This window comes from Tinamus guttatus, unplaced genomic scaffold, assembly GCF_059628265.1.
Source record: "Tinamus guttatus ecotype Peru unplaced genomic scaffold, ASM5962826v1 Tinamus_guttatus_pri_ptg000240l, whole genome shotgun sequence".
NCBI classification, from domain to species: domain Eukaryota; kingdom Metazoa; phylum Chordata; class Aves; order Tinamiformes; family Tinamidae; genus Tinamus; species Tinamus guttatus.
Genome location: NW_028288774.1, coordinates 4784312 through 4811709, shown reverse-complemented (window position 1 = coordinate 4811709; position 27398 = coordinate 4784312). Strand labels below are relative to the sequence as shown.

Below are 27398 nucleotides of genomic sequence, written 5' to 3'. Positions count from 1 at the left end.
TAAGTCCTGCTTAGTATCAGCACTTCTTAGCAGTACTGCAATATGTTCTGGGGGAGTGGGGACCTGGGCACATTGATTCCTAAGAATAGCATCTCCTCTACTCAAACACAGAGGGGATTCTCAGGAGATAAGATTTGATGCGGAGAGAAAATAAACAGTAGACTATTTACAAGGATAAGTTAGAATAAGATAAAAATTTGGGGGGATTACCTGTTTATAACTGCAAAGCAAGAACAGGCGATCCTCATGGCAATAACTTCCACCTTCCTGTTTTTCTACAGACTCTAAAATTGTGCCCACTAACAAAGAGAAGACAGGTGTGTGAAATTCAAGTCTTTCTATCTGCTTCCTCAAAAGAAGGAAATACACCTCATCAAGTTGGTAGCATACTTCATGATCTTAGAGAAAATGGCACTATTCATCATGAAAGAATTAAACCAATCAAGCATATTATAAAGAATGCCATAAAAAATTAAATACTTCTGGAAGGGAAGCAAACTTTTTTTTTTTTTTTTTCCGAAAATGAAGCAAGAATGAGAGTAATGAGGAAAAAAGTTCACCTGACTTATCCATTTTCCTAACTAATTAACAACAGTTCTTTATCCTTTGTTTGCAACTAAGCAAACAAATTGCAGGTCACACTTCCTCAAACACAATATGACCTATCAAGACTTTTCACTGTTGTTTAGCTTCAGGTGTTGCTCTGTTTCTAAAAGATCTTTCATTTTATTATTTGAGTAAGCAAATAAAAATAGAAAAACAGTAGAAAGCATATAGCATTTGTGACCGAGTATCTGTAATAATAATGTCTGGATGTGTGGTAATTAGCTAAAAACAAGTGAATTATTATAATGTTTAGGCGTTTAAGAGGTAAGTTTCACTCAAGAAAAGCTGGTTAAGGGAATGGGTAGTGAAGAATGATTAGCAATTAATTCCGTGTTGGTTTTGATTAGAGAAGAGCAGAACACCGCAGAAGAAACTGCAGAAAGCTTAGCTGTGTGGCAATTAAAGCAATAGGGGATGTAATGACCAGAAATGACCCTCAGCTACAGGAACCTTGTTCATTTGAAAACCAAGATTAATCTTTATTTTATAGCTATATGCAATGGAACAGAGATTCTGGGAGATAGAGTTTTAGCGATTTTAAATTAAGCTAGATATTGAGATACTGTCACCAAAGAGCTATAGCAACACTACAAGCCCCTCTTTCAGCCCCACGAGTGCCTTATCTTGAAAGACCCACTTTCATTTTTCACTCCTTAGCCAGATTCTTCTTCTGCCTGTGAACATTATTCTATCTGCAGCTAATATCCTACATCTAGCATCATAACCCTGCTTGCAGGTAAATAGAAAAATTCAAAGGATCACATTTCCACTCCTGTTTTTTTCTGATACCTTACCTCCACCTTTTATCAGCTTTTCTTCTTGCAGCACTGATCTGTGCACTTATCTACTATTGCCCTTCTGTTTTCTAGGGCAAGCAACTTAGTAAAAATTCTCCATTATTTCCATTATATTTTAAACCATCCTGTGGTTCCTAACAACTAAATAAATCCTGGCATAGGTTTTTCTCATAGTCTTTTGTTCACTGCATACAACTTTATCCTTTCTTTGGATGATAGTGAATTTTGCAAAGGGCCTTGAACAATTCTTATGTGCATATGCATTTCCTCTCATTTGAGGCCTAAGAAGTTAATTCTTGTAGGAATTAAGTATAATCTATTGGAATTTAGAGACAGAAGCATAAATGTTTCTTTTCTATTTTTAAGGGTCAATTGACAAATGCAAAGGAAATCACTTCTTTAAGTTTTTGAGCATGTAAAATGAAAATAGTAGCTGCATTTCAAAAAGTCTTTTGATCTTTTTCTCTAGAAGAGTTTTACCACAAAGATTAATTCTCATAGCAAATAAATAACATCATGAAGATTCCAGTCCTTCTCCTGCTTCTTCATTTTTATTTCTTAAACTTGAACAGTAAAAGATTGCAGCCCTAAATCTAGATGTGAGATAAATGTCTAAAACATAAAATACCAACGACTTGGTTCGCTTTTCAGTTGATAAAGTAGTTAATATGATTGTTTTTCATTTAACCACATGTAGGCAGACTTGCACTAATTTTAATTTAAAGCTTCACAGTAATCTGGGATTATTCTTGTGTTTAGGTAATTTCTAGCAGAAAACTTGTAAAATGCAGATGTTCATGAAATCTATTCCTTTCCGTTCCATCCTGAACATATATTTTGGCAAAAGAAAGACTGGAGGCACTGAATCATTTTTTTCAAACAAGCATGTCTTGTTTTCCACTGCCAAAACCTTTTAAGTGGTAACTGTTTCTCAGTGTTGCTGGTATCTGACTGGATTGTTTTGATAATCCATTTCTGTTTTGACTTTGCATATCTTTCATAAAGGATATGAACACTTCCAGCACATACTGAAACACCACTGGTTTCATCTAAAGGAATCTTTGATTATAATGTGGTAAAAAAAGACTTCTACTACAGTTTTCCATCTCCTTGGCATGTTATTAGAAACAAATCAATCCAAGAGAGTAGTACTTTTTTAACTCATTTCCTGAGTATTTACATGAGTATGTAATCCAACATTTTAACTACTCAGATGAAAGGTGATGTTATAGCTTCTAACAGTTCCTTGTTAATCTTTAAAAATTCATGGAGTAATATAAAGATTTTTTTGATAAATGAAATATGGATACCTTTCATTTAAACCACTATGTGATGTACAGGGAATTAAATGGAAGTCCTTTTATTCTTTTCAGGAGGGCAGCCAAAATCTGTAACTTAATTGATTTTCTCTCTGGATAATGCTAATAAACTAGTGCTTGGTATGTGTATAATGGATCTACAACTAGGAGCCAAAGATTCTATGGCTTGGTGTGATTTTCCTATAAGCAGTAAAGCTTTTTGATAATAATAGGCCCAAATAATCCCCTTAAGTCCTTTCTATTTGTAAATCATCCACTAAATTATCTTGGCTATTGCAGGTATTTGGTATTTATGGAAGCCATTCTTTAAGTTGTTTACAATTTTTTCCCTTTGCACAGTTGTGCAGTTTCTGACCTGTGTTGACGAGACAACTACAAACCACGCACAGACTCTAATTTCCAAACTCTTCTGAATTCAAGCTGCCTTTAGGAATAATTTAGCTAAGCTCAGTTATTTAAAATTCAATACGTTTTGTGAGTACACAAGCAGGATCATTTACTCAGGTCTGTCTTTTCTTAATAATCTGTGGCTTAAAGAGCATCAATACGGGTGTGATACTCCCTTAGCTCAACGAGCACAGCTTGGGATATTGATTGCCTGAGTCGGTACGGCCAGGTGTGATTCCTTTCAGTGTGGGCATAACCTTTAAGGCCATGGGCACAGAAAAGGTGTTGCAGCTGTGCTGATGGGTCCCTTTCAAACCTGTCCTGCAGGTGGAAAACTGACAGTGGCAGAAACCTGTGATGAAACCTGTTGGAGATGAAAATAGCCACCAAATAAAGGGAGGGGAGGGGACGTGATGCTCCCAGTAGAATAAGTTCTCTCTGCAACCTGGTCAAGTCTGAGGCTTGCTACCCAGAGTTAACCCAGCCCAAGAAATGGCTTGTCAGGAGGAAAAAAAAAAACATCTAGCTGAAGAAATTAGACTTTAAAACCTTCCCTTAAACACCAGCCTGGGCTACCAGTTCAAAAGGCAGGACAGACTCCAGAGCTTCCCTCTGGATCTAGCAGGGCTTTCTGGCAGGGGATGACTCCACTTGCAGGGTGCTCCCTGCAGAATAAGAGCTGCAACTGGCACATCCTGTAATAACTGTTTGAGGTTTTTAATGAACCAAAATAACATGTTTTTCTGCTGCTTCTGCTATGATCAGTTACTGTCATCAAGCAGTTTTCCTGCCATCAGCCATTTGCTGATCTCTTAGCAAGCTCAAAAAAACAAACACTTTCCATCCTCTTTTGTTGCAGGCAGGCATGGATGAAGAAAGCAGTGACATCATTTAAAACTTGAAATCCTGGCCAAAAAGTAGGACTATGGATTCATCTACCAGCTCCTCCTATTTAAACCCCATTTTCTTCATCACCTGCAGCACAGTCATCACTGTCAGCAGATGCTCTATCATCTTCCATAAATTAGTCCAAAATTTGATCTCAAACAACTGGGGAGAGTTTCAAAAGAATTTGCGGCCTCTGGTGTCAAGGCTTTTATCTGAACCATTAAAAATAACAGGAAAAAAAAAAGATGAATGTTCACTTAATACAGGAAACTACAGGAGAAAAAATATGATTTATTAACACCTTGGAATATGCACGGCTGTAGGATTTACCTTGATTTATGTGAACTATGTCAGCCATTTTAAGAAAATGGGTGCTCAAAATGTGTTAGGTTATAGAATTAAATGAAATATGGCACCATATTTAATCCTGATGTACATATATATATATATTCAGAATAATTTTAACAGAAGCTGTACTCTGATGTAAATAATATTTGCCTAGGCACATCCGTCATCCCCGCTTAAGTAAAAATCACTCAAAAATAAATGTAGGCTACAGATAAAAGCTAAAAATCTATAAAGTGAGACACTAATAGAAAGAACAGGAGCAAATATATCTGATCATAAGATGATAATATATTAAGAAGTGCCTATAATGAAAAAAGAACTACAGGTAAAGGTGTTAATATCAAAATATATATTCTCAGTTAAGTTTGAAAATGTTCCAAAATTTCAGAAGGCGACTACTAAAGATTTTGCCTGCTAGCAGTCCTGGAGATTTGCCAATGGTTAAAACACAAATAATTTAGCCTAGAGTTACTTTGATAGGTTGAAAAAGCATATTAGTATGTGCATTTATCACAGGGATAATACAGAATCCAAAGTGACTTAAGACAGGACAAAACAAATTGGACAACACACTTCAGGCAAATTCTAGCACATGAAAGGGGATACCCCAGGTAATAAAGAGAAGGCTTACTGGAAATCATCTCTTAATGAATGATCAATTAGTTAATAGGAAAATAAATATGCACACAATCTATTGTGAGCTTTTGAGAAAAGATCTTGTAACTATTGACTGCCATACTACTTTTTTAAATAATGTATGTTCATTCGTAATCGTCGTAATAGCAAAACCAAAAAAGCTGTTTTATATTTCATTTACCATTTGAAATACAAATCAATTGGTAATATGTTTTCAAAAGCTTGCGTTTAACTATGTATAAGCAGCAGCCAGCTGCCTGCGCTAGTTTTGTTCTCAAGGAAGATGCTCAATTGATGCTACTGCCACGGGGTGTTACTCAATGCTGTGGTGGGGCCCTACCTCAAAGCGTTTTGAGACAAATTTGTGTACAAGACTTTGCAGAAGACTTTATGCTGCTGGAATAATAATTTCCTAATTATGTTTAAGATTCTCCTGTTTACAACGAGGTGCCTCTATTGAGAATAGAAGGTTAACAAGCTGCTTTTGCTGCCAGCTTATGATGGAATAGGTTAGTCCGACACATTCTCCCTCAAAACTATTTTGCACTCATTTCACATTGTGGCAGTCAAGATGTGACAGAAATGATCAATTAGTATCTTAAAATTTACTGTAGTCACTGCAGAATGTGGCTATTGCTTTCTTGATTTTAAACAGTTTTTGATACAGTGTTTTAAAGACATAAAAATTTACGTATTCTCTCTCTCCAGATTACTTCTCTGTCTAGAAAGTATTCTCTCTCTCTCTCTAGATTACCCAACAGTGCTACTCAAATTCTACCACAGGCTATATATGCTCTTTCATTTTACAAGTTACTTTATAAAGTCAGGTGGACTGGGGATTTGAATGGAAAAAGTAAAGGCACCCATGGAAGTAAAACCAAGATGCTGTAATGACAGTTGCATTTGTGAGATACTATAAAGCATTTGTACTCTTTTTATCCTGTATGGTTTCATGGAAACAATTTTGACTACAGGAAAGGATGCAGAAAGTATCAAAAAAGGAAAAACCTCCATTTGTATGTCTGACTTCACACATGAACAATCCCAGATGCATTTGAGGTGTTGAGTTTCTTATCATATAAGTTTAATTTCATATTGCTGTGCAATTTGTTTTAGCCTGTTTTGATGTGTTACAGAATTCTGTTGCTCCTTTTCAGCTGATAAGAGTTATTCTGCAGTAGCTCTTAGCAAGCATGGGAAACAGGGCAAAAGGGCTGAAGAGCATGTCAACCAATGAATGGAGACAGTAAAATATTATGAATAAAAAAGATACCTATTCAAAGGTAAAGATGCAGACAGGTTTTACGGTCTTACACAAGCTCTAAACCAAAAGATCCAGGCTTATATTTTCTTTACATTTTCTTTCTTTCTCAAAAACTGTTTCATGTTTTTGCCTTACCCTGTACACAAAAAGTGGATAAACAATGAAATTATCAATGTGGAATATTTTACTTTACTCCTTCTTCAAACCAACCTCAGATAATTAGCAGAAGTATAGTATTGTAATTTGAGGTGGTTTAGGTGATTAGAGAGATTAGTTGGTAGACTCAGCCTCCCACTAAGCAGTTATCCTTCTTACAAATTCTACTATTACATAGCAAGAAACTTTTATTACAGCTTGGTCAGAAGATCAGTGCCTGCAAGAATCAAAAGTCTTTCAAGGCCCCAAGGGCAGTGAGAACTCACCTTATCAGGATGCGTTATCTGCATTATCCCATCCTGGGGCCTAACAAAAACAGCTCTTGAGTTACCTCTGCTTCCCTATCGGCGCTGTTGTTGAGTGACAGTTCATTTACAAGTCCTTTTCAAAACTTCCCTTCATCACTACTGAGAAAGCAAATGCTTTGCTCGGCAAAGCTATAGTAAAGAAACTTGCTGTGGTTCGTTCTTTAAATTTCCACCACTTGAGGCAAAAAAAAAAAGCACAGCTGATCTGCAGCTTCAGCTGCAGGGAGTTGTCAGAACTAGGTGCACACAACAAGCTGCTACATCAGCTGTTTTGCCAGCACCTAAAATCCAGTTCCTCACATTGACATTTTCTTTCTACCCAAGGTAGAACATTTTTTCCCTGCTGTTTAATAGAGGGGAACGCAGCTTATGCGGAAATATGGTACGTAGCGTTGCTAAGTCACAGGGCAGAATAGAGTGCTTCTGGTTATCAGCATGCTGAGTTTTGTAATCTATTCATATTTACTTGAACTCTCAATTTGTACACAGGACACCTAGACTGTAAAAGAAAAATCACTTGACACCAGATAAACAGTTTTCAGAGCTAGGTGACTTGACACACAAAACACAGAAGTGAGGAGACTGGCAGAGCAGAGCAATGTGGCAGGCAGCTGCAGACATCGCACTTCCAAGCAGCAGGAACACTGGCTGGTGTTTGACCTGCCAGCTTGAGCTCTGGGCACACAGGTTCGATAGCTGGACAGCGCTTCTCAAACAGGCATGGATAAATAGGGATAAACATATCATTTTGACTGTAAGTCCCATGTCTGGGACCCTGTTGGGATCCATTTTCAACTTCACAGCGATATTTGCAGCTACACCGCATCACCTTTTACAATGATAAGTCCACTTATATGTGAGGTAATGATCTTGCACTTTCTTTTTCTTTTTTTCTTTTTGCCTATTTTACATCTCTGTGACATCCTAATTCCAGCCACAAACACAGAAAATGTTTCCACAGGTATTTCCTTTTTTCCTCATATGTATATTATTTTATTACTACCTCTGTTTAGCCCCTCTGCCTGCAGGGACGTTTTCTCTGTACCTACTGCTGCTCAGGTCAAACAGTCTGAGCTGTGCAACATTCATGTCACAGACACAGAGATACTCATGGGGAAATCATCCAGAAGCAGCATTTATCAAAACTTAAATGGTGTGATGTTGTGGTATCTTTTATTCACCAACTCCTCTGTCCTAGCGAAACCTCTTCTTTCCAGAGGTTTTCAGTGTCCGAATAATCTCCAGAAATATCTACTCTGGTAGTTCTCTCTAGAGAAATAATTACCCAGAACTGATTCTGACAAAACACGGAAAACTTATAAAAAAGATTTTGTTAATTTGGATCACTTATAACAGGTGGGTAATTAAGGAAAGAGGCTGGATGAAAAGATCTTTTCTAATTTGGTCTTCTAGTGCTGACTTTTACATGCATAATTATATGTGATTAGGGAGCACTCTTGCTGATGATTAAGTGCTGGCCATCTATTACACCAAAAGCAGCAAATCTGGTAAACCGAGACACCTGTCTGAAGCTCTGGATTGATCTTTCAGACAGAAACAGAGCTATAGCTTTGAAATCCAATTTTTACATATGCAAGAGGACCAGTACCTGGAAACTGGACAATGCCTCATCAGAGACTTTACAAGCAACTGAAATGGTCCTTCTTTGCAAATGTAGCCCCTGGCTGCCACAGATCATATGATCCCTAACTCCCAGGAAGGAAAACGGTGGTGGCTTTAGGCAAGTGCCTCAAGTCCCCTATATCATTTTACATAGTCCTTCCTGGAACTTGGAAATTAAGAAATTTGGAAGGTTGGAAGGAGCATTCTTTCAAGAAACCATAATAGAACAGTGCACTTCCTTCCTGGGAAAATGTGGATCGAAGATTGTAAGTTTCTTAAATACGAAATGCAAAGATGCACTGCCTGTAGTATGAATCAGCACTAACAACCCTGTCCATGCTGAGCAACAGGTTTATTCCTCAGTGCAAATCCTCAAAGGCAGTACTGGCTGTGCTCTACCTGCACGTCAGGACAGCTGGGTGCCCTGTTTTCTATTGGTGAAATAAACCCATATACATGAACATGTGCTGGATCGTGTCCTCTAGTCTTGATGATTTGGGCTTTGGGATTTACCAACTCACCATGTTAATTTCTGCTTCACCCTGGGAGGCAATGGGGTGCATGCACAAGGCGTTAAAAAGTATTGGTAATAAAGATTATTTGTTTGCTTCAGGAATTGAAGTCTATTTAATAATTTTATAAACACAAATTTGACCTCTTTATGAAATTTAGATGGAACGTTGGATAACGAATGAGACAATTATTGCCCATAGCCTCTATGTAAAATTAGGTAGGCAAAAAGAAATGGGTATGGGAGCTATACTATTCCTGCAAAATCTGTCACTGCATTTTCAAGTTGCTAGAAAGTCAGGAGAAAAGCTATACTGAGTGTTTAAGCAGCAGCGTTCTGAGAAAGAAATCCCAGCACTGACGGCAGGCCCTGTCTGCTCCAGAGCACCTGTGACACTAGAGGTCAGCACGGATGCATGGACGCGCGCGCTGCAGTCGCGGCCAGGAGTCCAGCCTTTGCAAGTCCTGCAAAAACTGCTATAGCCAACCTGGCAGAACAGCCTCAGTCAGTTTTATTTTTCCTCCTTGGAGGAATTTAAGTGAAAAGATGCTATTATACTCCCCTGCTGCTAGTGGTTGTTCAGGCCAAGACTTGTCGTATGAATGCTGGGTCTCACCATCAGTCGTCTTCCTCTGCGGATTTGCTTCTATTCTGCTGCATTTACTAATTTACTACCCTGCACTCACTAATAGCAAACAAAGTCACTCACTGCATGTAAAAAGATGTATAGAAAAGCATCGCTTCGTCAGCTGAGAAACTTCAGTCTAGTTTCCATTCTACGTAACCGTATGAAAAGATAGTGCTGTAAAGGACAACCTGACCAAACTGAAAACTACTTAGAAATGAAGGTGTTTTAGAAAATTTATGTGAGAAATAAAAGGGCATTTGGAGAAGCTTGTGTCCTAAAATGAAAGGTAATTGAAAGATTTGGATTTGCAAAAGAAAATGTTGATAAAACAAGCAAACATGCTAAGAAAACAGCTGAAACATGAAGCATGAAGATTTGAAATGTCACATCTTCTCTTCATTCTTTGAATCAGATGTACTGTAAATACTGATAACATGTACCGCCGCCCCAGGCCACAGGACAGAAAAATGTGTGGAGGATGTAATCCAATGAAAAATCACCCCAAAGCGGGTGTTAAAAATGAGCATAGACCTCAAGGAAAAGTACACTGAGAAGGTCAAGGCTTGAAGAAAAGTGAGGATTACAAAAAGATAAGTTTGCCTTCATTTTAGTACCTTTTCACTAAATGGTACTAAATGGTACTAGATCTAAGGGTTCTTCAAGCACATAAATAGGAAAAGAACAAGGGAGAGTGAATAATACGTGGTAAAGGCAGAATGTAATTAACTTGTAGTTTGAAAACTAAAGGAATATTTCACCTCAGTTCTTGGCAATCATCCAAATATCTCTGAATTCTGAAGGACGTGGAGTATAAAAATCACAAAATCCATTTTTTTTCTCCCTTTTTCCCCTTTTTTTTCTTTTTGGCTGAAAATCTCTCAAGTTAGACTAATACCCCATGACGAAGAAAAAAAAAAAACCAAATGGAAGTATCTGTATTTACGTATGGTGAAAAAAATTATATTGTCTATTGCTGAGACAGTTGATTTTACGGGTAATGGATTTTTTTCTACTTCATTTCCCAATGGAATGTATTACATACGAGTTTTACTATTTTTAGGACAATGAATTTTGATGAGGAGAATAAACTGCTAAAAGGAAAAACCTTGCACTTTTATAAGCAGAAAAAATTAACAAAGCTATGGCACATAGTATATTTCAGCAGATGTAGACTCTTGCTGCCAAATACTCATGATGACCTGTGATTCTCTGAGCAGCACCAATAGCACTTACCTAATAAATCCTTTTAAGATGTCTATTAATTGTAGTGCCTCACATTTGCATAGCACTCTCTTGCCTTCAATTTTATACCTATCCAGCTTGTCTTGTCAGAATATTCTTTTACTCAGTCTATTTTGTCATGAAAACACAGTATTTTCACATACTTAGTAATAAAAATAAACTTAACAATGGACTTTGTTCATCAGCAAATAAAATGGGAAAACTATCACTGCAAAAAGAAGCTATAATATATATATCAATATATAATACACACACACACACTCTCTCTGTTTGTGTGGGGGAAAAAAACGAGATGGTGTATTAAGCTCTTTTGAAGAAATATTTTCCATGTAATAAATTAGGAGAGCATTAAAAGCTGACCACCATCTTTTAAAATAAGATACTACAAAGACTTTGTATAGACTTTTTAAAAAATAGGCAAAGGAGCCTAGCAGAGCTAATGACTTTATCATTATTTTTTTTTCATTAGCTGTCAGACTACTGAGGAAACTGAGACAGAAAGACTGAAAGAAAGCAGGTACTGTGCCAGTCCTGCTAAAAGCGAAATGAGACAACCTGGATAATTAAGAGCCTGTAAGCCTGGCATCAATCCTAGCAAAATAATGGAACTGTTCCTACAAGACCCAATTAATGAAGTATTAATGAAGAATTAATGCCACTCAACTTTTTTTTTTTTTGGAAAGCAGGACTTGCCAACCTATCCTGGCACCTTTAAGAAGATCACAGGAACCAGGTGCCTTTCTGTACTGCCTGCTTCTATGGAATAGTTTGGGTGGCAATGAAGTTTCCAGAAATTCAGCTTGTCTTAGAGATGAGATTATGCATCAGCACGATATGAAACACCTGCCCGCCAGTTTTACTGGGCATGTGGTGTTTAATTGTGGTTGGTTTTTTCCAAGAACTATCTCTCTTTCATTCATGGCATGCAAACGACAAGCTACTATTAAACACAATTATTCAAACTTAATAGCAAAGGGAAGCTGCTTGAAGAAATGCTCCTAAATCTCATTTATAAGACGGGATTGTTACGGCCCTGCTGGACTGAAAAAGGCTGAGTTAGAGATACATTTCCTACACGTTGAGATGATCTACTTTCTAAATCATTATCATAAGAAGTTCTGCTGCTTTGCAAAGTCTATGATGCAAATTCTTCCAACTTGCACAAGTTTGTGATGTTCCTCCACTGACATCCTTTCAACAGTCCCTGTAGACTTAATTTATTTTCTAATCATTTCACCATGCTTAACACATTTTTTCTAAATTGCTTTTCGCGTTTGCACTTAGAGGGAGTACTGACTGATTTTTTTGCTTAGAAAGTTCTCGCCTTCCACTTCGAGTGTTTCCTGTGCAAAACAGAAAGAGCTCTTAACTCCATAGAGCAGTTCAGTGAGGAGCTGCTCCCAATCCATACCATCTTTCAATAATAATATAGCATTCTTTGTGGATTTCGTATACTTCATATTGACATTTCCGTATTCATATCACATTACACACAAAAGTACTGTACCTCATTTCTGCCTTCTGGATGCAGGACCAAATGCCAGATTGTGCATGACAATCCACAAAACAAACACCTGAATGAACAAGTTCATAGGTATTATAGAAAATGTTCCTATTTTGTGTCTATATAATTATATTTGCTTCTCCTTTGCAGTGGAAAATGGAATATTTAAAGGCTTTAGTCCAGCATTAACATAATTATTCACAATGTATGTATAGAAAAACAGCCTCAAAGACTGATACAACAGGCATAAACTAAAGTTCTGCTCTTTTGCCAAACACATGGCATAAGTTTTCATACTTTCACAAAGTCTGTAAGATGTTTCACTTGATATTCTTTTAATACCTCCAGCTACAGTAATATTTTTGCAATCCTTGCAACATTTTTTTCTTAATTTTGATTTTCCTTAGAATGATCAAAGAATAACTTTTTTTGCTTGAAAACATTCTTGTTGTACTAAAACAGTCTTGTCATATACTAAATTTTCTTACTATAGTATTTCGTGAAAAATATCTTTAAGGAGTCGTGACAAATAGATTTGATTACCTGCTTTTTTCAAAACGATTTCATTTATTTAAAAAATGACACAAAGCTCCTTTTGCATTTTAGCCCTTCACTTAATGCCTCTCCCCAGTATTTTCTTCCTATTTGGACACAAATGCCCAGTGCAGATTTAATGCACTGTTGCAATCCTTGCCTTGAGAGGTGTTTGTGATGACCTGCTTTACCTAGGCCTACATCTTTCTAAAGAAGAGACAAGCTTTTATTGAAGGATATTCTCAGGATTTCATTTGCAGCTCTGCAGTAGCTCACGTTTCATTCTTTGCAGCCAAATTATTATCCATCTTCCATAATGTTGCTGACTGATGAAATCACATGAGAACTCCAATTCATTATTCTCTTTTTAAACTCTTTTTTAAGTTTTTAATAGCTGCTAGGTTTGCCACTGCTCGTATGTTTTTCACTTCCAAGTTTAGAATGAAACTACTCCAAACCTTTAAATTCTGCTTTAAGACTTTTGAAGAGCTACACAATTATTATCTCTCTACGTTAAAGCTCAAATCTATTTCCTCCAAATATTAGACTATTTTGTCCCTTTTTGTGTCTCAAAAGGCAAGAGGAAGATGAAGTAAAACATTTTCACAGTGTTCAGTTATCCAGAATGGTGTCCCTGATGTCTCATGCACTTTTTCTTTCATTAAGTTTTCATATCATAAAAGCTACCTTTTTGCCTCCTGTTTTGCTTGTTCCTCAAATTTTATTCCAGTTCCCCACAACTTCCTTTGTAGCCGAGAAAATCAAAATAATCATCAAGTCTCTTAACTATCTCCAGTTTCTTGCTACTCTGGAGCTATTATCCTGTTTTTTGCCTTCTATTCCATTCTAACTTTTATTCTACCCTGTTTATACAACACGAGTACCAAAAAACCCCCCAATAACATATACGTATATACATACATATATACATATATATATACACACGCACCCATGAAGTTTATAAGGACATACACAAGTATTGCCATGAAGAAGTAATGTTCATGAATGAATGATCCTATGCATAAACTATAACATGATGCCTGTGCAGCCCCAGGAAGTTCTTAATCGATACCTCAGAAATTCCAAACATAACAGCAGTTAATTTAAAACTTTTAGAGAATGTTAATTATATTCTTGGAGCTCATTTATAATGAGCTTTTAATTACAGAGGATGTCCTCATATCTTAACTCTTAAATACAGAGAAAATATGAGATGTTAGACAATGCTTAAACTAACATACTGAGATAATTCTTAAAATAACACACTTCAATTTATGTATTTTTTTCTTTTGTAATACCAGAACTGTAATGACTTGCTTGCTTTTATGTCAATCTTGCTTTACTTACTTATGGCAGTACCAATGTACAATAAAGGAATATCCTGTTTATTTTGTCATCATTAACGACAGCAAAGGCTTTTGCTGCGCTCATGTGTGTCTCCTCTAAAATGCAGTAGAGGGAATGGACGAAATGTGATTGCCACGAACAATTTTTCAATACAGTCCATCCTTTTAATACGGTTTGGGAGATCACTGACCAGTTTTTCTTCCACTGTTTAATTGCTTAATGAGCAATGCTCCTCTGCTGTAAGAAAACAAGCTGCAGCCTAGTGCTTCACACAACATCTGCCTGCGTTTGTCTGTAAGGGCTTTAGCTTTGCTCCACAGCACAGTCCCTCACAAAAAAAAAAGGCTGTTTACTTGGAGAGCATCCAGTAAAACCTGGTCAATAAACCCATCTTTATTTTTTTATTCAGCAGCTCAGCTTTATTTAATTCTCCAATTTCTAGTGTTGCACAAAAGCATTGCTGGTTAATGCACTACAATCCAGGCTGCCATTTAGCTTATCCACGTACATTGCATTTATCACTGTTAGGAACTCAAAAAGAACTTGATCCAATTACCTGGTTTGATTTCATTCGATTTACACTGAACTTCTTCGACACAGTCTGCAGGAAACCATCCTATATGTCCGCGGGTACTGCCTTCCCAGAAGCCACCTTCACCGATGCTTAAAACTAAATACAGAAAGACATAGGCAGCATTAGGGTTTCTTCTCTTCCCATGTAAATACTGAGATTATTTACACACTAGGTTAAACTAACATGTTGGTCCCAAATTCTAGTTTCCCAAATATGGGCACAGAACAACCTGTAAATGTGACTCTTCCCAATTAGTCCTAATCAGAATTCTCTTCCAAAAATCTTGGTGAAAAGTTTCCTTAGCCATTACATCTTCCTTTCTATTTTCAGTGGTCTTACTTCTGCTTTTATCAAGGATAAACGCACGGTCATATTAAGACCAAAAATTTGTCTTGACCATTCGATTCAAGTTGTACTGCTGAGCTCACATAAAACCAAGCCCCCTTTGAAACCATTTTAAATATATATATATATATATACACACACATATATATACATTCAAGATTGTAACATATATATGTGTGTATATATATATATATACACACACACACACACGTATATGTAGAAAACAATCTTGAATGCTTTGTACTTCCTAAGGAAACACACTATTTTATTTACTGGCTATCTCCAGAGATGTGAAATGTAGGTCAAGTAATATGAATTTAATGGTGTGAGCACACAGCAAACACTTGAATGTCCCAATAGGTGTGTTACACAATGTAGATGCCTTCTGAAATATTTCAGTGATTTTTCACAGTAGAAGATAAAATGGCGAGCAAAAAGACATACCAAGAGGAAAAAAAGTGCATATTGCAGTTCTCATTATCTTGATATTAATCTCATTACGTAACAGAGATTATGAAAAGTATTTGAAGAATAACAATGTGTAATTTTACTGTTAAGCAACCGGAGATTAATTCTATAATGAAAGCCTTCCAAATATCTTCTAAGTAATATGCTTAAGTAAATTTTATAGAAGATTCTACAAATCACAATGTGTTCAATATATTTTAAAGAAAATAAATGTACTCCTGCACAGGCTATATAAAATATAGTTATCATTTTAAGAACATAGCTATCATTTTAAAACAGGTTGATGGGGAATGCAGTTCAACCGTACATGGATCCTCAAAGGGTATCTGTATAAAACACAGCGTTCAGTGCAGGGTCCCTCATTACACCAGAGGGTGCTGGAGCAGCACAGCCCCGGTCAGCTCTGCTCTAGCTGTGCCAAGCCAAGGGACCCTGCTGAAAATCAAGGCTAATTAGGCCAGGCACATCTCCCTGCTAACGTATGCATCTGGCTTTCCAGGCCTGGGATAATCTCTCTGCAGGGTATTGCAATATGTAGGCATAATCACTGGCTCAGAGCTACCTTGGTGAGCTCCAAAGCAAGCGTTCTTTGCACTCTTAAAACACACCTTAGCAGGCTCTAAAATCACAGCCCCAGAGCCTGCCTGTGCTTGAATGGTGTAGCTGTGGTACAGCTGTGCCTCAGTGGCTTTGAGTTTGAACCTTATTTGCACTGTGGTAGAGCAAGAGGAATATGAAATACGTGGTAGGCCAAAAAATACCCCCTGCTCATGCAGGAGTTTTAAGAAATCTGACTTGACTCAGAGGGATCTATAAAACTGCATTTGTAATTCAATGCTTGCCTACTTTGTCAACAACGCAACACTATTAGTAATATTCTTTACTAAGATTGTAACACTATTGCCTTTACCTATGATATTACTATTACATACTAATGGATGTCATTTTTAAAAGAATTGTATTTATATGTATATATTTAAAGTCCTTTATTATAGTAAATTTACCTGTGCAGATTCTCTGAATTGCATGTTGGTAAGTCACTTTCAGTAGGAAGCACATGTTAAGCCTTGGCACAAAAATCCATTATGGCAGGATCCTACACCCAGATGGGTCTCAGAATGCTCTGTTTATGTATATGTGAACAAACTCATACCTGCCGAGGTGGTTACGGTATAATGGTAGAGGGCACTTAGCTGTCACTATAAAGTGACAGCTAAGCTGTGTAAAATTTTCTTGGCATGTCATTTCTTTTAGTCACCCTATACCTATTGATACTATTTAGCTGAGCAGAATTGTAGCTGTACTTCCAAATGAGAGCAAATATATGTATATATAAATTTGGAGCATAATTAGTGGAAAATGTGTTGATAAACTCCATTTTTTCTTGCAAATATTAAAGCTTGTGCACAGTCAATCTGACTACTTAGTGCTACATAAAATACAAGGCAATCACCAGCACCCAGGATATACTTAAGAATGCACCCTCCATTCGCATAACAATAGAATGCAACTTAGTTATTAACATATACAGATACTACAGCTATTGTAGGATCCTTTTGTAAATTGACTTAGCTTCAAATAATAAAAGCAAGTCTGGGATCTCATTTAGCTGAAGGAAATTGTGAAACGTGAGGCAGTTGGAGAACCCTGTTGTAAGCAGCTAGCTTTGTTCAGGAGTTTTAAGTACTGAATCTCAGTCCTGATTTGGCTCCTCAGACTGGCAAGATAGGGAGAATACAGACTATTATGCAACTGAAAGCAACTTCCCTAATTTAGTATTTTATTAATCTGTCAGATCTATTATTTTGATGCCTGAATTACATAGGTATTTCACTGTCTAAAAAGCATCTGCACTGTAATAAGGTATTTGGGTTTTTCACACCCACAGAATAATTTCATGTGTTTATAGTAGCTGAAGCTGATAAAACATCCCAATCATAATAGGAAATGTGCTTTGTAAGCATATATCTGAGTTCAAGGTGAAAAGTAATTATTTCCCGGGAAAAACACTCCTACTTTAGTTTATTTCTACATGAATTATTAAAACATTTCCAATTAGTAATAGCTGGAGCAAAGCAGAATTACACTTACACCTGCCTGAAGACATAACGCTTACAGAAAAGAGATAGGAGGGGAAGTGAGCTATTACCAGAATGCCAAGTGTCTTCATAATTTGGGTTCAAGCCTGTGTACATATTACATGTACAAATAATCATGGAACTTTCAGACTGACTGGAAATTATGGGCATTACAGCTTCCAAGAAAGATGGGGAAAAGGTGGAATTGCAGGAGGCAATTGGATAACACAGAAAATAAATGTGGGAGGCCAGGAATAAGGCTGATGTACTGAGACAGAGATTAATTGTTGATGAGATGGAGAAAAAGCACATATGGCACAAAATTTAGAATGTAAAGCTTGAGAGGAAGATGTAGGTTCTGAACCAATAAGAAATTTCATAAAATCTTTTTCATGCATCTCAGGTGGTATTATTAATAAGAAACTCTGTAGCAGTAGGCCAAACCATATTACATCTACATCTTCATCCACATATCCATAAAAATGGGGCACAATTCATGTATTCCAATGTGGATAACCGGGAGCCTACAAGATAAATCAAAAATATAATTTATCTTTCCTACCCATGGATGCATTTCAGAATGAGGCCTTAATTTCTGTCTTTTCCCTCTCACAACAGTGCTTAAGAGACATGCTACAATGGATAATTTGGTACCAGCAAGAGATTTTCTAATCAACATTTTCGCTTCTGAAGGGAATAACAATGGTAAATCAAAGGATAACTTTCCCAAAATTAATAATTAGGCTTTATCATTTGAAGTATTTTTTTTTCCTTTTGCTTTTATTAAAAAGAAAAGATGTGGTTGCTATGGCAAGAGCAGGCCAGAGTCTCTTTACACACAATATGAATTACAATAAGGAATTTGATGTTATAAGAGTAAAAATAAGGCTCTAATAACATCCTGAAGCCTGATATGTCTTTTCACAACATAAGTATAGCTTAAAACAAAAATTATGTTTAATTATATGAACAAAACTGAAAATCAAAATTGGACAATTACCAAACATTTGAATAACATGAAAATATGTATAAGCAGACAGCTAGCAGGACCTTATTTCCTCAATGTCTTAAAAGTATTATATTTAATACCAGCCAGACTCTGCTTTGCCAGAAATTCCCCTCAAAAATTGTGTAGTGCCAATTTAGTCCACGATGTTTTGTCCCTTGAAACTCTTGTAACTTCTGTTTTTTTCTGCAGTGTATATAATTAATTTAACATATTTATCTAAAAATGCTTAATTACTCAATATATTTTCAAAAATTTATGTGAATCAAAACAAAACAAAAAAGCAGTTTTATTCATCCCCATTACAACTCCCTTCATTATACAATAATCAAGAAACAGGGTATAAGAATGTATTTCCTTCAGCTGATGAAGCTGACATTATTTCTAAATTTCTTGTAATAGTTTTGCATTATCAGCTGAAATTTCAATCGGTATTTTTTCCAGGTGCCTTCATTTGCAAAAATTTCACCAAAAAAGTCCTCTGAGAAAGGGGAAAAGAAGCAGCTACCCAAATTGTGAGATATCATCATCTTAAAAAAATAACACACCTACAAATTAGAGGAAAAGAAGAAAATATAATACTAATAAAATTGAAAATATGTTCAAAAATCAAGCAACTGAACTAGCCTACCTGAGGTAAAAACTGTCAAAACTAAAAGGAAAAGTTATATCTGTTAATCAGAAAAGCTGATTTCAATACTTCTCAGGAGAGGTGGGGTTATGTAAACTGAAAGCCCTGTAAAACTCACAGCATAAAGTAGAAAATCTCAGAATTCAATTCTTTAGTTGAAAGGGAGTGCGATACAGTATCTCTTCCATCAGAACTGCAATCACAATATGTTACTGTTCTGTTATTGATAACAAATGTCATTTCCCTAATGACATAAAAAAAGTTTTCATTTGTATTTGAGCTGTCAGGTTTCAGTGCAAATACAAACCAGTTCTGTCACAATCTATCTTCTGGCATTCCCTTTTCTAATATGCTAAACCATATTTTAAATTTTCCAAAGGACAAAGACCTGATCTCTCTGCCTCAGGACTTTCTAATATTATAAATTAAACTTTTTTTCTCGTAAAAAAATCTGCTTTCTAATGCAAATTTCAAAATTAGTAGGCCTTTGGAGACCTTCATCCATTGAAAGACAGCTTTACAAGGACTAATAATCCATATAAAAGCATCTACTTCAATGAGGAAAACAATTTTGCCTAAAACACTCCCTAAAAATGGTGCAACTTACAAATGCATGTCCCTAACCTTGAGCTGTATTGCCAACATATATTCTTAAGCGCATATTTCAATGCTTTAAAAAGGTCAGTGTTTAATCTACTTTTGTATATAACCAGGTAAATAGAAAAGATGTTTCCAGGCAGGTAGCATGTAGACTGACAGTTCTCTGAAGCTCAGCTCAAACTGTACAGAGGTTACAATTTAATCTTGCTCTACCTTCGTTTTAATTTTACTCCACATCTTATTCTATCCCTACTTTCTTCTGAGAGATAGCCACTCCTCCCTGCCACTAATGACGAACAGGATCTGTCTGTTCTGCCTTATGGGCAAATCCTTTTTGGCTTTAAAATGCATAATTGAGAGAGACAGGGATACAACTTGAGATCAATGCAACTGCAAGCCTGGAAAGGAAGTAACCATCTCAAGCCCTGATGACAACCACATTAAGACTACCAGCACGTAAACAAGTGACTGTGCCCCAGCTGCCATGTAGAAAATGTTCTTGTGTGGTCTACGTACAATCTGGAGGGAAGCTTGCATCTCTGCACAGTTTGTATGATTGACCTGAGCTGTCAGATTGAACTGTGGCTCTAAAGACATTCCTTTTAGTGGAGAAGCAAATGAGGCAATTCTTCCCTGTTTCCTTCCTTTTTTAACTTTGCATTTGGAACAACTTTCTATGAAGTGAGCCTTTTTCCTCTTGTTTTAGGAGTCAAACATGGAGTAAGCAAAGGAGAGAAAAAACACCTTAAGAAATAAATCTGAGTTGACTGGAATTTCGGACAGAAGTTCCAATCAAGCATTGCAAAATCTATTATTTTATAAGCTTTAGCACTGGCTGAACACTGCCTCAGAGCAAAGTTTGCTCTTCTATGCACTCATGCCCAGACTGTAGGTCCAGGGAAGGTAAAGCAGAATGAAGCTGTGAGCAGGCCCCAAACCAGCTTAGGTCTGGAAGTTGCACCACTATGCTGGACTATGCCAGTGTGCTGGTCTGCAGCTCAGAGTTCCTACTGCTCCTCTGCCGTCCTGTGTCTCCTGAATATTTCAGGCCAGCTTCTGACTACTGAAGGAGGCTGGCTTTAAGCAGCCAACAGTTAAGACCATGGCTTGCATACAGGAATCTGAAGATGGTCTTACCTAGGTTCCTCCTTGCAGCCTCAGAAAGGAGGAAGAAGCCTGTCGGGAGGAAGCAAAGTGTTGTGTTTGCTACAACACTCTGAAATAGCAGTTAGGAGCCCAGTTCTCTCTCCTATTCTACAAATGTAAGCGTGTTGAGAAATGAATTAGATTGTTATCTGTGTCGAGTCATAATTATTTAGGTTAGGAATTTAAATCAAACTGTTAAGTCAATAAGCAAGCTAAATAGACTGGTGGATCTGAGAAAGATTAATATTCCATTTCACATTATTTTTATCTATAGATGAAAGGAGCAACAGCAGCAAAAATAAAATGCTTCTGCAGATTTCTCATATTCAGTCCTGCTTCCAAACTTATTCACATACAACGTACAAAATGCTGTTGTAAAAACAAAGCAGCATTTCTGTAGCTCTTCCCTTTCCAATATTTTATTTACTAATTCAAGAAGTGCAAAAGCCTTGGAGACCAACTTGCTTCTGCCCACAATCTCTGTCTGCTGGCAATATCTTCAGGCACAGCAGGGGTTTAATAGTCTTTATTTTTCAAAATGACTTACAAGTAGATTTCATAAGGAACGAAAATGTTAGCAATATATTTGGATTGCCCTACTGGCTCAGATCACGCTGAAATAAAAGCAGTTTTGTAAGGGTCAGTATTTCTAATGCTGAAAACTACTGACTTTCTGTCTAGAACAGATGCTCGAATATCTACGGCTTCACTAGCACCAGTCCTCAGAGAATTTAGCTGAGAACAGACCCAGGTCATGGTGAATTCTTTTCAAAGGTGCAGACTGTACTGGAACAGGGTGTCCCCGAGAAGACTCGCCAAAAATCTACATTGGAGCATATTTTCCTCAATTTTTTAAAATACTAAACACTAGAAAATTTCTTTAATCTAGATTCTTAAATCCTAGAAACTTGGCATTTTCCAGGGAAATAGATAACAATATCATGACAGGCAATGAAAATGAGAGAAAGATAAAAATTACTGTTGAAGGCCATCCATTAGGGCAAACTAGAGTATGTTCTGAGACCTGAAGATCAAAAAAAATTAATAGAAAGGAAGGTCCAAAAAAAAAAACACAGTAAGAGAAAGATGAGAAAATGAAGAGCAAAACTGTGAGCTGTGAGACTTCAGATATTCTCTAGGTATTTGCACTAGGCAAGCAAGCACAATTTTTTCTCCTTCTAGGTTATCAATAAGGGATAATTCATGTCTATTTCAGACATGCTTTAATCTAATGTCTTTCCTGGAAATAACCTTTGATTATTTCGCTTCTAAGTGACAAGAGATTGTCTACATCGTGTTGAGTGGTACCAGTAACTAACATCTTTTACTATGTGTATTGCAGGTATGCTAGGCCACATTTGAATCTTAGGTAATCTTCCCAAGGACACAATTCCATTTCTGTATTGCTTTCTCTTCATGATATTCACAAAGCACTTGGAAGCACTATGTTCTCTTGATAGCTCTGAGTGTTGTTATAAAGAGGCTGTTTGATTTCTTATTTGAGAATTAAATCTAGCAATGCAGAATATAAAATACATTTCAGAGATACATTATGGTACATATATAAATATTTGGACAGTGCCCAATTTATGGCTCTGGACTTTTACATATAAAATTAACAAAGACCAAAAAAAAGTTAAAAATATTTCTGAGGAAGGCAGCTAGTTCGTTTTCAGTTGATTTCATTAAGATTAGGCAGGTTTATTTAGATTAAATAAAAATAACAGTTTTATTTTTACATCTGCCATGGCCCTTCTCTCATGAGTGGCAGACATAAATGATGCCAGGGTGTATGACTAACTGGCAAAAACAAGGTAAGATATTTTTGTATAGGCTAAATAATATCCTATTAATACAAGGCCACTTTCTTTAGATTACATTTTCTTTGTACCTGGTCCATTCACAGCTTTCTCCAATTCACAGCTCCTTTCTCCAAAGGAGCAATTTCCTTGTATCGTAAACTTTGATCTATTGTCACTCATGCAGTTTTGATTGACTGCTTACTTACAGAAAGACACATCTATTTAACTGCTGTTGTGCTATAACAATAAGAAAGGATCCTAAAAAATGCATTTTGTAATTACAAAGTATAGGCGGAGGACCCCTGGTGCTTTTGGCTGGAGACTATTGGGCTCACACTAAAAGAACATAAATCTTCCTAATTTGTTTTGTTGCCACATCAGCTAAGTGTCTCTAAACCACTGCTGTCTCCAAAGTGACCACCAGAAGGACAGGAAAGTTAAATAATTTGTTCATGATCAGACTGTAGTATTGGGAACAGAATCTAGTTCTTCCAGTCATCTTTTCCTGTGGAGCTTCATGTTTCCTTCACCATCGAGGCATTCAGAATCATTCAGTTGAAGGGAGGGAGGGAGGGAAGATCTAACAGACTCTGTCTAACGAAAGCTCTTTCATGAAGAGTTTAGGAATTCATCTGTGTGTCCCATCTTACTCTATAGAGTTTAACAATAAATAAATAAATGACCTTCATTAAAAAAATCCCCAACTAATCTTTAATATGTTGTTTTGTGATGAATGCCTTGCTACATCTTTACTGTGACTATTCTCCTGCGATATCAAGAGACGAGACTCCTCCCAGGGTCAAACTGAACATAGATCATAATCCCATCGTGAATTCCAGTGTATGTTTGATCCTCCAGAAGAATTTAAGAATCTGTTTTATATAGAACGGTGGCAATTAAGATGGCAGATGAATGGGGCTAAGTCAGAGAGTTTTTTCATTTTGTAAATGTGAGGCTAGAGTGTTTCCAAACTTAGGAAAAAATGAACTCCATGGGGGATTCCGTGCTGTTTCACTTCTTCCAAACACTGCATACAGTGAGTCCCTAAACCATAAACAGGCAGGAGAAGCCCTAGTGTTGACTGGATCATGGTCTCGCTAAGCCTCAAGAGATCCTCCTTGTCTTGTGAGTGCCAGGGGTTCTGGCATTCACAAGATATGCTGAGGTTTACAGGAGTTACAACGAGCAGGCTTTTAAATAAAGGACAGTGAGTCCATCAGTCTCTCCTGTTGAAGTTGTTTTTCATTCTGCATAAATATTTACATTTTGACTGAAACAATGAACCTAGATTCAAGCACCCATTTTAATGAACAAAATGCTAGGAGAATATAAAAGAGGTCTGGGCAGAGCATCTGGACTGGCGTTCACTTTATGTCAGTAAGAATAAACCTTATGCTTTGGAGTGAAACAAATATTATTTGGGGTTAGGGTTTTTGTTTGCTTGTTTTTTGACATTAACTTGAATTTTTTGGGCGAACATGTGCTTTTGCTCAATACTGTTATACATCTGAGAAGTTTTTAAAGCATCACTGGCATTTACCTAGCTACTTTAATTTCTAAATGACCTTGATATGTTCCTTTTGACATATTTTTTGGGACACCTGAGAAAGGAATGACATGCTAACATAAAATAAGATTTGATCTTCTGAAAGATTTTGCTTTGATTACCAATGAGAGGCTCAGCCTTCCAGTGTAAACAGCCTTAGTTTACTCTCTGGAAGATTTCTCTGCAAAATTTAATCCTAAGTAGCAATCGCTATATACATTTTTTCTTTGTTCAAATTAATTTGTTGTTGTTGTTTTTTTAAATAAGTCCAACATGTATAAGAATCTCCCCCTCTACTTTACAACACCAAATTTCTATCAAGTGCTCTAAAATAAGTTTATCTGCAAATACTAGATCTGTGCCACATTTTAATTCAGTACATAAATTATATATGTGAAAAAGGTCATATCTGTAGAGATGGCCTGATTTTGGATGGCTATATCCCTGTTGCTAACAAAAGTCGTCAATTTATATTTTGTTTCAGTACATATAGGCTTTCTCACAAACAAAGATGCAAAATTCGCAGAGCAGACAAGTTTTTATTTTCTGTTTCAGCTTTTTGACATTCATTTGTTAGCATGCCCTGAACAAATCTTTCATCTCAAGTTCTAATCATACTGATTTCAGGACGTTTTAAAAGTGGACTAATCAATTCTCCTTCCAGTTTCCATCACAGTAGCTAAGAACCGGAACCAATTCTTTTGTCTCCTGAACTATTTATTTTTTGATATCTTACACTCCATTGAAATGTAAATCCATTTTTCTTTAGACATTTTGGAATAAAATAGCATCAAATTCTACTCAGACATGCAGGCTAGTAATCAATTTCCCTAAAAACTTCAGCATCCCAAGCAATCTGTCATACCATTTCCTTATTTTTTTCAGAGGAAGCATTTTCTGCCTATATGTTTCTCCAGAACCTGGCAACAAGATAAGTTTTACATTGATCTCATATCCTCTAAATAAAGATATTGCTTCATCTTCAAATCCAACAGCTCAGTTGAACACAGTTGTCTAGCAATACAATGCCCCGCACAGATTTGATGGTAGTGCTCAACTGCATTAATTCTTCATCTATATTTTGGCATCTTTTAACTCTTTTAACTTACTCTTTTAACTTACCCAATATAGAGAGTTATTTAGCACTACCCAAATCCCCCAAATTTCACCATTTGTAGGTACTAGCAATTCATCCTGGTGCTGTTAAATTCTTTGGAGTTTGGTGGTGCATTTGGTAGTGTTTTCATGTTCACTGTTTTTATTACCATTCCAGTACATGTAACATTTCTTTCTCATTTTCTTTTAATACACTGATATTCACCTTTCTCAATTGTTTTCATCTTTCACCCTTTCAGTGAGGAAAACTCCACACAAGACCCCAAGACTTCACACTTTAACCCAAAGACCACCTTTCTTCTGAAAAACCATAAAAAGATAACATTTGCTTTCAAGCTGCTCTACATTGCATGACAATTGCTCATAGTGTAAATTTTCCTTTCTCTATGTCATACCCATTCTTCTGACACTTGAAGACTTTTGTGAGGTGGTATTATTTGTTACTTCTCTTGAAGTTTTACTGGATGCTTGATTCTCCAACCATATAAAGCTCTACATTGTCAGAACAAGAAGCTGACTTCTGTTTTTTTTTTTAATGATTTTCATTTTAGTTCGTATTTGACATTCCCCCAAAATTCTATAACCTGAGAATCTTGCTTGCCTGCTATTAATTTTACTGTAGTCCAACTTAAATTTCAACTAGTCTAACTTCCATTATTTTTTTTTTTTTTTTTTTTTCTCAAGTGGTCATATTGATTCCTCCCAAAGATCTTGAGCACTATTTTCTTTAGATGATAATCCCTGCTAACTATCTGATCAGGGCTTAGTCACCCAGAACTACCAGCCCTAAAGCAAACACTGCCTCTGCTAAGTTTTACCTCCTTCATTCATCCTGTGTCAAAATGAGTCTTGGATATGTTTCAACTTTTGCACATAATTCCTCAGCTTCCTATATTACAGCTTCAGAAAGCTTGAGTTAAAAAAAAAAAAAAAAGCTTTTAAAACCCAAAAATGTTTCAGAATCAGCCATGACCAATGGCTGTTCCCACCTATTGTTTGCAGTCTTGGAAAGAAAAACTATTTGAACTTTTCCATTTTAAAGATAGCTAATTTCAGTTTCAGGGAAGTTCTCATGTGTTTTAACAGTTTTATTTAGCAGTATTAAATTTACTGTTTTTCATTCTTTTTCATTCTTTTCATTCATTTTTCACTCTTTCACATGCACCACTATATCTTCTCCCCAAAATATTTGTAGTAGACTCCACTTACTCCCTATACTTATCCTTAATTTCAGAAGAGGGTCTTCTGTTTGACCAACAAATTGTTCCTTGAGGCAAGAACTTGAAGCAGATTTTACCACAGTGATGTTTTCCTCCTCAGCTGCTTATATAGCTAACAAGTCTGCAACCTTTTTAAAACTCTGGAGTTGTCGTCCTATGACTGCAGGAGCAAAGTACATGCTCTGTGTAGAAGACAATCCTACTCTTAGTGCATGTATTTTAAAATTTTAATGCAATCTTGAAACTAGGTAAAATAGGACCTGAATATGCTTTGGTTACAAAATAGAATCAGGAGCAAAGTATCCTATAATGAAACAAATATGTAAAAGAAGTTCTGCTGAACATGTAAAATAGACTTCCTTTTTCCTAAAACAGAAAAAAAAAAAAAAAAAAAAAAAAGAAAAGAAATTTCCCTCTAGCTGGAGAAAATGGTTATTCAAAATTAATTATCTACTCACCTTTCACCCTGTCTCCTTTGTGCAGGTGAATTTCCCCTTCTCCTTGAGGTTGATATGGCTTTACGACAATAAAAAGTCTTCCAGGTACAGCACTGTAAAGTTTGCGTTTGGGGCCCTGATAATCCAAGACGGAGAGTGTATCCTTGTTGGCACTAGGACTGTAACTGGCACTGGAAATTGAAATGAAGAAGCATGAATTTGTTATAGAAATCACACAAAGTTGCTGTTTCATCATCACTTTTGTAGGATTAAATTCATCTGTGAAAGGATCTTCCACTATGACACTTAACACTCTAGAATAAATAACTGT

The 27398-nt window shown here is 36.4% G+C and overlaps 1 protein-coding gene across 3 annotated transcripts in view; it reads right to left on the bottom strand.

Annotated features, from left to right (window-relative positions):
* SHANK2 (SH3 and multiple ankyrin repeat domains 2) overlaps positions 1-27398 on the bottom strand; it is a 272573-nt gene that overhangs the window by 149751 nt on the left and 95424 nt on the right. For all 3 annotated transcript variants that reach the window (XM_088525740.1, XM_088525741.1, XM_088525739.1), the window contains 2 exons: positions 27089-27258; positions 14655-14768 (listed from right to left, as the gene is read on the bottom strand). In XM_088525740.1, the coding sequence (XP_088381866.1) occupies positions 14655-14768; positions 27089-27258 (284 nt within the window). The remainder of the gene's footprint in view (positions 1-14654; positions 14769-27088; positions 27259-27398) is intronic.